Genomic DNA, 10,000 nt, shown 5'->3' with positions numbered 1-10,000 from the left:
ACAAAAGAAATCAGTTCAACAAAGAAAGAAAGAAAGAAAGACTTTTTTTGTACGTACAACAGGGAGGAAAAGAGTTTTCAAGACTGACGAGAATCAAGAAGAATTCTTTTTTTTTTCTTTTGCACACAAATATGTAAGAATTCATAGAAATTTGTGCTCAGTTCATCATTTTTTTGTGTTTTTTTTTTGTCAAAATGAAGATGAGGAAGGACAGAAGCTGTAGAAATATCGAGTCTCGGATCTGCGTCGTGTTTTCTCGGTGATGGGGGTGATTCAGTTGAGCGTACGGCACGGCTCGAAAGTCCACTTAGTGGCGCCGCCAAACACGTCGATGTTCGACTCGGACCAGGACAGGACATTGCCAGATTGCGCTCTGCTGTTGCAGGTTGCCAGGTTGTGGATCTCCACAGACGACAGCTTCTTGTCCCACACGTTGAAATTAGCCAGTTCGCCTACGAAGGCCTGCGTGGCGTCAAATCCGCCGCCCAGCGTGTCCTAGCAGGAGGGAGGAAACCCAGTGAATCCCAATGAAACAAATGAAGAAACAGTTTTTGAGGTCTTTAAATAACAAGGCGAAGATGCACATTTCTGCCCGTTTCAGAGACGCTTCAGAGACGATTCAGAGACGCTTCAGAGACGATTTAGAGACGATTTAGAGATGCTTTAGAGACAATTCAGAGACGCTTCAGGGGCGATTTAGATACGATTTAGAGACGCTTCAGAGACGTTTCAGAGACGCTTCAGAGACGATTTAGAGACAATTTAGAGACGCTTCAGAGACAATTCAGAGACGCTTCAGAGACAATTCAAAGACGTTTGCACATTTACAGTTTTTAACTGAATCTTTTTTATTGAATTTTTTATTTTACTTAATTATACATTTATTTATATTTTTCATCACACCATCTGCACGCCTCTGCACTTTTGAACTATGAAAAGTTTTATTTTGTCTTTTGTGACTGAAGATAAAAATAATGGCACCCACACCCTAATAATCTGTTGCTAGGCAACTAGAAAATCACAGATGGTTAACGATGGCTTACAGTAAATCAGACTAGCACGTGGACGTTTCCTGCGATCTGAAAACGAAAGTGAAAATGAGACAAAATTGTCTGTAATCTCAAGGATTCTATGAGACATGTTGGAAAATGATGAGAAAAAGACACTAAATTAATAAAAATTACACTTCACTCACACGATCGCTAACTCAGCATTAACGAGTTTCACTGTGGTTCGTCATTTATTTGTTTTTAATTAGAGCAGTAATTAATTGATTTGTTAATTAAATATTAACTAAAGTAAAACTGTAATGAATTCATTTAATTAATTGTTGTTTGTTAATTGTTAATGTTAATTAATTGAGATTTTAATTAGTTAATTATTAATATTATAACTAATTATTTAGAAATTGAAGCTTTATTTAATAAAGAAAACCCAGTACACCGCCTGCACGCCGGTCCTTTGGGATTCCGTCTGAACCGATCCCCGAACCGGATCCTTTTTCTAGCCGACATGATCGTCCTTGTTTGGTGTTTTTTTATCACTGCAAAAAAGAAATCCCTTAGCAAGCTACAAATTTCCCTAACGCTTTAATTATTTAAGAATGTTTTTAGAGCAGGCTCTCTGTGTTAAATGAGGTCTGGACGGATCCCTACGCCTTTCTGAGTGCACTTGACTTCTAAACCTCACACTAATAGATTTCACACTCTATTAAACCTCCAATCAGGAACATCTCCATCTTCTGTTCTCTGTATATCAGACAGAGACATCTACATCTATATCAAACAATCTCATCTACACACTAAACAGAGCTGCACATGCCAAATAGTGATCTGTTTGTAGTTCAGTCCATTCGATTTGATAGATAGATAGATAGATAGATAGATAGATAGATAGATAGATAGATAGATAGATAGATAGATAGATAGATAGATAGATAGATAGATAGATAGATAGATAGATAGTTAGTTAGTTAGTTAGTTAGTCAGTTAGTTAATCTGTTCCTCACCTGTTCCTGGCCCAGAACCATAACTCCATTAGGTTTAATAGGATGATACGGAGCCAGGTTCTCTCCTGTTCCACGCAGAACTCCATCTTGAAATGCTTCCCAAACCCCGTCACGTGTCGTCCACGTGATGCAGATGTGATGCCATTTCCCATCGTTTATCAGGAAGGGCAGTTTCGCGACCTGCGTATAGACCAGCGTTATGATTATAATATTATTATTAATACTAGTAGTAGAGAAGAATAAAACAGCTGTGAGTGTTTTACGCCTCTTTTACCCCACAGTGAGGTGCAATGATTTTTATCCGCTTATAGTTACATCGGCTGCTGTTTCTGTTCTCGTTCTGTTCACGTTATAGCAGCTATAAACAGGCGTTCTCTCAACATATGCTCTTCTCTGCTATTCTCTCTTTATACTCTCTTTATTCCCTCTTTATTCTCTCTTTATTCTCTCTTTAGTCTCTCTTTAGTCTCTCTTTAGTCTCTTTAGTCTCTCTCTCTCAAAGTTGATACACTGGAGACTCCTTCCATAAACAACCCAATTTATTGAACTATGAAAGTATTTTCCGTAAAAAAGGTCCCCATGAAACGAGAACGATAGAGAAGATCAAACAGAGCGTCAGAGTGTAAATGGCAGTACCTTGTCGTTGATGAGAATTTCCATGGGGTTGTTGCCCCACTCGATGAGCACGAGCTCGTTGGACTGCCCCGGCACGGCATAGGAGAAGGGCGTTCCCACCCCAGGGGAGGCATTGGATTTGATCCACAGGCACAGCGTGAAGGCGAACATCTCAGGCAGACTGCGCTTCACTTTAGCGTACATATAATTAGTGCGTAATGGAAACGTCAGCTGGAACTTATCCATGGGTCTGCTGCCTTTAGGACCTGGAGGAAACCACAGAAAAGATGCATGGGCATGTAGTGTGTGTGTGTGTGTGTGTGTGTGTGTGTGTTACCTTTCTCCAGGTCCGTGACTCGGTGGTGGAGTGTGCTCAGGGTGTGTGTGTGTGTGTGTGTGTGTGTGTGTGTGTGTTACCTTTCTCCAGGTCCGTGACTCGGTGGTGGAGTGTGCTCAGGGTGTGTGTGTGTGTGTGTGTGTGTGTTACCTTTCTCCAGGTCCGTGACTCGGTGGTGGAGTGTGTGTTACCTTTCTCCAGGTCCGTGACTTGGTGGTGGAGTGTGCTCAGGGTGTGTGTGTGTGTGTGTGTGTGTGTGTGTGTGTGTGTGTGTGTGTGTGTGTGTTACCTTTCTCCAGGTCCGTGACTCGGTGGTGGAGTGTGCTCAGGGTGTGTGTGTGTGTGTGTGTGTGTGTGTGTGTGTGTGTGTGTGTGTGTGTGTGTGTGTTACCTTTCTCCAGGTCCGTGACTCGGTGGTGGAGTGTGCTCAGGGTGTGTGTGTGTGTGTGTGTGTGTTACCTTTCTCCAGGTCCGTGACTCGTGGTGGAGTGTGCTCAGGGTGTGTGTGTGTGTGTGTGTGTGTTACCTTTCTCCAGGTCCGTGACTCGGTGGTGGAGTGTGCTCAGGGTGTGTGTGTGTGTGTGTGTGTGTGTGTGTGTGTGTGTGTGTGTGTGTGTGTGTTACCTTTCTCCAGGTCCGTGACTCGGTGGTGGAGTGTGCTCAGGTGTGTGTGTGTGTGTGTGTGTGTGTGTGTGTGTGTTACCTTTCTCCAGGTCCGTGACTCGGTGGTGGAGTGTGCTCAGGGTGTGTGTGTGTGTGTGTGTGTGTGTGTGTGTGTGTGTGTGTGTGTGTGTGTGTGTGTGTTACCTTTCTCCAGGTCCGTGACTCGGTGGTGGAGTGTGCTCAGGGTCGACTCCACGCGGTTTCGCTGCTCTGTGTCGTTACTCGCTCCAGATTTACTCTCCTCCAGCGTGTTGACTCGGGACAGAACCTGCTTCTCCATGTCATCGATCTTATTCTGCAGTAAATCCTTCAGACTGTTGGCCTGCACCGAGCCGTTCGTCCGGCTGTACTGCTGAGGAGTTAAACACCACACAAGTGAGCACAGACGAGGTTCAGCAAACACCTTCAAACTACAAACAAACACTCTGCATCGAATAAACACTCAACACATCACTCACACCACACGCTCGGAGCATAAACACTGCAAAACTCGACTTTTATGGTGTTAATTGAGTTTTAGTTTTGAGTTTTATGATGTTGAGTCTTAATGAACTGAATGAACCCATTTTAGAGGTAAAGCTTCAGGTCCCCACTCAGCAGTGTTTATGGTCCTGAATTAACACCAATAAAGGCGAATTAAATCTTGTTTAAATGTAGAATGAACACCTTCAGAACCAAAGTGTTAAATTATTACTAAATTCCACATAAGTGTCCACATGAACACCGTGGTACAGTGTTGGATCTGAGTGTTGAATCGAACGATTTGGTGCTTTGAAGTGTTAAAGAACAGAATTGCGCATGAACAGCGTGTCGGTGTTCTGCTGCGAGCCGTGTGTTAAGTCCTCGCCGGACGTCCTGCTGCGTGAAGGGCGACTTAGAAACCTGATAATCTCATTTGAAGCTTAGACTGAGATGATGCGCACGTTGGAACACATCATCTGAACTCAGCGTTCGTCTACGATACTGTACACAACATTCGCGTCGTTTAACAACATGCTGGAGGAGATCAGGAGGAGATCAGGAGGAGATCAGAAGGAGATCAGGAAGAGATCAGGAATAGATCAGGAGGCACGCTGAGCATCAGCAATACATAAAGGGACGTGCAGATGTTCCTGTTTTACTGCTGAATTAACACAGTGTTGAAACCGGTTTGTGTGTTAATTTGGATCATTTGTAACTAATCTGAATCAGTTCACTCCCTGAACCTGCTGCTGCATTCCACCGATTCCACTGAAAATGTGCTCTGATTTTAATTGAATTACATTTTAATATTTTACATGATTTCTACTGCAGCTACAAACTTATTTACTACATTTTACAATTTAGAATCAGAGATTGTTTCATGAACACTTCTGATTTCGGTCCAACTCCTTCTTTAGGATATTAAACAATATGGTTTTTTTTTTATTATAATAAACATCTGCAGAGGTCTGAATTCTCTGATTCCACTTCTAAAAATCTTAATCAATTATTCTAATCAATTCTAAAAATAATCAAATAAAATAAATAAATAAAATATCAATTAAGAGAATATTGTAGAGAATCACTGCGGATTTGAAGATGAGTGAAATCACGGGTTCCTCACGAGTTCTAACTTTCAAAATAATAATAATAATAATAATAATAATAATAATAATAATAATAATAATCAAGCAATTAAATGATGTTCCGCAAGGTTGGAACCTTCTGTCTTATGGTTCTACATAGCGTTCCACAGGAGAAAGGAACGGACTGTGTGTGAATGGTGTGTGTTGCGCTCTTGTCCCCGCAATCATCCATTCCATTCTAACGGATGAATAAAGTACCTCCAGGTTCTCCAGCCTCTGTTTGAGCGTGGCTAAAGTGAGCCCGAGCTGCGCCAGTGTGTCCCCGGGAGTTCTGGACACGTCCCCCATTGTGTTCTTGCCCCCCGGCTCCTTCCTGCGTCCCCCGGCTTTCTGCGCCGCTCCTCCGTCCTCTTGTGCGCCCTCGCAGCGGCTCAGCTTGCCGGTCAGTTCTCGGATGGTCTCCTTCTGGCTCATGATGGTCTCCTTCTGCTGCAGGACGGTCTCCCGGAGCTGCAGCACGGTGCCCTTCAGGTCCTCCGCAGGCGCGCTGTTCTGCATCGTGGCCGCGCACAGATCCGCGTCCTTCGGCACCGACGTGCACACGAACTGCGTGGCGCCGAACTCCTGCGCGGAACCGCATAAAAGCGCAGTGGAGCAAAGGAGCAAAAGTGTCCAAGAGACGCGCTCCATTCTGAGCTTCTGGATTTGACTATATATACGTGTGTGTGTGTGTGTGTGTGTGTGTGTGTGTGTAGAGTTTTATATTCTGTTCCCCGAGTTTACTGTATCCGGTCCCGACGCACTGAAGGAGGTTGTAGGGTTTTTGCGCTGCCCGTATCTGCTTATATACGGGCGCAGAGCGCGCGCGTCAGCCCACTATGTGTGGAAAGCCACGCCCATATCACGCCCCCTACTCCCCCTGGTTACGCCCCCTGTTGTAGAATAAAAAATGCCATTTCAGTGGTTGGACAGAGCAGGGCGCTAGTGCAAGTGTCCTGATGTCCTCCTCTGAAGAAACACATGGACATTGGTGTGTGGATCATCAGGTGATCTGCAGAAATTCATCTGTTCTGTATGTTTGCTTGATTCTCCTTTCTGATGAGAGTGGATGAAATGTAGAAGAAGGGATTCTTAAATGGTGTAAGAGCTGTAGCCGATGCTGCTCATGCGTCTGGATTTGTGTTTTCTACAAAAAAATGCTGCACGTCCACTCTTTCGTTTTTAATCGTTTCCCAAAAGTTGATCATCTGCACTGAAACATGAAAAAACGCTGACGTCACTCAAACAAAACGTAAAACGCTTCGACCTGCTTGATTTCTGCCTTCTGTTTCGCTCTCCGGCTCTGTGAGACGACGTGGCAAAGACTAAAAATACGTTCTGGTTTTGGAAAGCCTCCGTTGTTCTTCAGTTCTTTGGTGGTCCTACGGTGGTTCTGCGTAGAACTTCAGAGCTGAAGATTTCTCAATCATTTAAATAAAGTTTGTAATGGTGTTTCTTGAATAGCTTTCACTATTTTTGAAGTTTATTGTAAGAGTTTAAGGTCATTTGTTGGTGGAGGAGACATATCCCTGTCGTGTTTATTTGGTTTATCAGATCCAGATCTTCAGAACACCTCTGTCCTTTGGCTCAGGTTTGAGTCTCGTAGTTCTTGTAGGAACTTGTCATACAGTAAATCAAAAACTGATCAGCAACCCAGAATGCACTGCGTGTCTGATCCACTTCCTGTTTCTTTGGGTTTTTGGCTTTTTTTGGGTTGAATCACATGATGCCAGGTTTTGACCAGGAGTGTACGGAGATGCTCAGATGTTCTAAGGCAGGCTGGTCTGGTCCACAAGTGGGTTATTCTGTAATCATCATAATCATGAACAAACCCATCTTGAAATTCCTGCAGCTCCACATGTGCACGATCAGCACAAAAACAGAGCACGGTGTTGTTTAATTCATCAGTCTGAAACCTGCTCGGTTCCTCAGCCCGTGTTTCTCAGAACTCACCCTCAAGACTCGCTTCATTCACCTTGTTATCGATCGAAGGCTCGAGTCGGCGGCTCGCTGATTACAGATCGGACGTATTCTCCGTGAAGGAATCGGATCTTAATTTGGGCTCTTGGATGTTTTCTGGAATCAGCAGCTGTGGACGTGGAGGTGTACAACTTTATGATCCATGACCTCTGACCTCTGGTCCACTTGGATGGGTTTCTGTACTGAAATTAGAAACAGTTTATTTCTTTTCATGCAAATAAGCGTGTTCTCATGCGGGACTGAATCACTTTGTCTTCATTTATTAGCCATCGTCTTGATTTCCACACACACACACACACACACACACACACACACACACACACACAAAGTGCCATGCTGCTCTCACTTATCCCTTTATTGATTTATTCTTCTCAGCGCTGTGACAGAGACAGAGGTCCCTGCTGTAATATCCACCTCCTGGCAAAGCAGCTTTTAATAAAAACAGCGTTCTGGCCTGTGGTGTGTGTGTGTGTGTGTGTGTGTGTGTGTGTGTGTGTGTGTGCTTTCCCATGATTTCTCACACCTGTGTCACTGATACGAGGTGAACAATCTGACGGATATCTCCAGGGAGAAGGAGAAACGTCTGTTTCCGGTGAATTAAAGCTCTTTTTGAATCACTGTGTCAGGACTATGTTTCCCATCAGCACACGCTGCACCTTCACATGACCTGGTCACATGACACTAATCACTCGCACCTGTTCCTTGATCAGCACCTGGATTGAGTCTCAGCGTTTATGGTGTATTTTATCTCACTTTTCTCTTCCACTGATACTTTTGATGTTGTTTCTGTTGCAGTGGTTGTTGCTGCTATTGGTTCTGTTGTAGTTGCTGTAGCTGCTGTTGTTGTTGTCCACAGTTTTATCTTGTTTTTTTGTCTCTTTGTTTTTGTTTTTATGTCTCACGTCTTATGTCTCATGTCTCACATTTTTATAATAATCTGCAGCCACCCAAATCCATATTCAACAAAATAGTATTGTGTTAATATTATTTATTATTATTATTGTTATTATATTATTATTATTAGTTGTTGTGTAGAAGACTGGAATAAAGAGAGGCTGCTGAGGGAATAATGATGTAACTGTAACTATAAATGTATAAAAAGTAAATACGTAAATAAATAATTGCAGTAGTTTTCAGGAAGCTGTCGAGTAAGAGGAATAAAAACAATCAACTTTGCTTTTTCTCTATTCGGTGAAGTGTGTGTGTGTGTGTGTGTGTGTGTGTGTGTGTGTGCTCTGAGCTCTTACGTTCCCGCCTCAAGCTATTGGAAATTGCAGACAAATTTCTCTTTTAAAAAGAAAATTCTCATTTGATTGTTTGTTTGTTGTTTAGAAGAAGGATGGAGAGATCAGAAGGTCAGTGCAGAGACTCCTGAGGAAAGAAAACAGAGGTACAAAGTTAATGATTGTGAGACACAAGAGCATGAAAAAACCCTTGAAGGAAATGATGAAAGGTTCAAGTTTGTGGTGGGAGTGAAGGAGTGTGTGTGTGTGTGTGTGTGTGTGTGTGTGTGTGTGTGTGTGTGTGTCCTATGTTCCACACCAGCCATAATTGAATATTTTGTTTTGGTTCAGACTGTTTTTTTTCCCCTCTGATTGGATTTGTGGTCAGCGAGCATCTGATCAGTTCAGTATTAAGCAGGAGCGTAGAGGGGGCGGAGCTTACTGAATCCACTCCAGCAGTGAGTTTTTCCTTAATCTATCTTATCTAACATTTACACGCTAATCCATCAAAATAAACGTATTAATCAACGTTAACGGATATCAGTGTTCATTACGCTAACTAGCTAATCTTTATAAAAGTGACAGTCAATAATTAGGATTCATCTAATTTCTTCGTTCTTTACTTCTAGAGGATTTGAACAGTCAGATTTGAATCCAGAAATTGTCCACAGAGATTTTTCTGAAACTTTAAAAATTCTCGGACAGAAACGAGTGAACAAATCCCGCACTCTTTAAGATGCTCTCTGCTTTATAGTATGTCCAGGCTACGCCCTCTTTACTGCGCCTTGCTCCGCCTCCTGCACCGTATATGGAAAGAAATTCCTAGGGTTCGATATTGTAGAATAAAGGGGGCGGGGCTAGCTCCACCCCCTGCTCCATATATGGAGAAAAAACAAAGAGAGAGAAAGAGAGAACGAATAACAAGGAAAAAGTGAGTGAGATAATAAATGGGAGATTAGAAAACTTTTACAAAAAATATATCAACATAGAGATACATACACATACAGCTTATAGAGAGAGAGAGAGTGAAACAGAGAGAAAAAAGAAAGAGAGAGAGAGAGAGATGTGTATAGAGAGAAAAAAGTGCTGAGAAAGTGATATATAGAGATATATACAGAGAGAATTTGTGAATAATGCAGGCCTCTATTACAGCCCACTCTCTCTTTAATGGCAGAAATAGATCACACACACACACACACACCACTTACTGCAACACACACACACCCCCACACACACACACACACACACACACACTATAAACACACACACAGCCAGCCTGGCAGCCAGCTCGAACGCGGCCATTTTGAAGTGTTACTGCAGCGGTTTTGTGATGCAGCTCTTTATTTCTATCTCCTGAACATATAAAAGCATCGTTCCCTGAAGAACAACTGCAAAACATTTCCAAATAAACAGCTCCAGAAGTCGTCTGTGGAGCGAAGAGCATCGTTCACACCCCCGCAACCTTTACCACCATTTTATCAGGATAGAAAAAGTGTGTTTTATTTATTCCTTTCTGAATCTGTTTATTTCTATAAACCTGCTTCGTTTTTTTTTTCTGCTTTCCATGGAGGTGGAGTTGATGGAAGAT

The 10,000-nt window shown here is 42.8% G+C and overlaps 1 protein-coding gene across 2 annotated transcripts in view; it reads right to left on the bottom strand.

Annotated features, from left to right (window-relative positions):
• LOC124378586 (neuronal pentraxin-1-like) overlaps nt 1-5,988 on the bottom strand; it is a 6,877-nt gene extending 889 nt beyond the window's left edge. The window contains exons 1-5 of one of the 2 annotated variants that reach the window (XM_046838420.1): nt 5,429-5,988; nt 3,768-3,972; nt 2,645-2,889; nt 2,009-2,188; nt 1-495 (exon numbers count right to left, since the gene is read on the bottom strand). The exon at nt 1-495 is cut by the window's left edge and continues 889 nt beyond it. In XM_046838420.1, the coding sequence (XP_046694376.1) occupies nt 274-495; nt 2,009-2,188; nt 2,645-2,889; nt 3,768-3,972; nt 5,429-5,860 (1,284 nt within the window). In that variant the 5' untranslated portion in view covers nt 5,861-5,988 and the 3' untranslated portion in view covers nt 1-273. Of the gene's footprint in view, nt 496-2,008; nt 2,189-2,644; nt 2,890-3,767; nt 3,976-5,428 lie in introns of both variants that reach the window. The other variant, XM_046838345.1, reaches the window with a different exon arrangement.
• Between the last annotated feature and the right edge of the window lie 4,012 nt (nt 5,989-10,000).

Source organism: Silurus meridionalis, chromosome 1, assembly GCF_014805685.1.
Source record: "Silurus meridionalis isolate SWU-2019-XX chromosome 1, ASM1480568v1, whole genome shotgun sequence".
Classification (NCBI taxonomy): domain Eukaryota; kingdom Metazoa; phylum Chordata; class Actinopteri; order Siluriformes; family Siluridae; genus Silurus; species Silurus meridionalis.
This window is presented reverse-complemented; position numbering and strand designations above follow the sequence as displayed.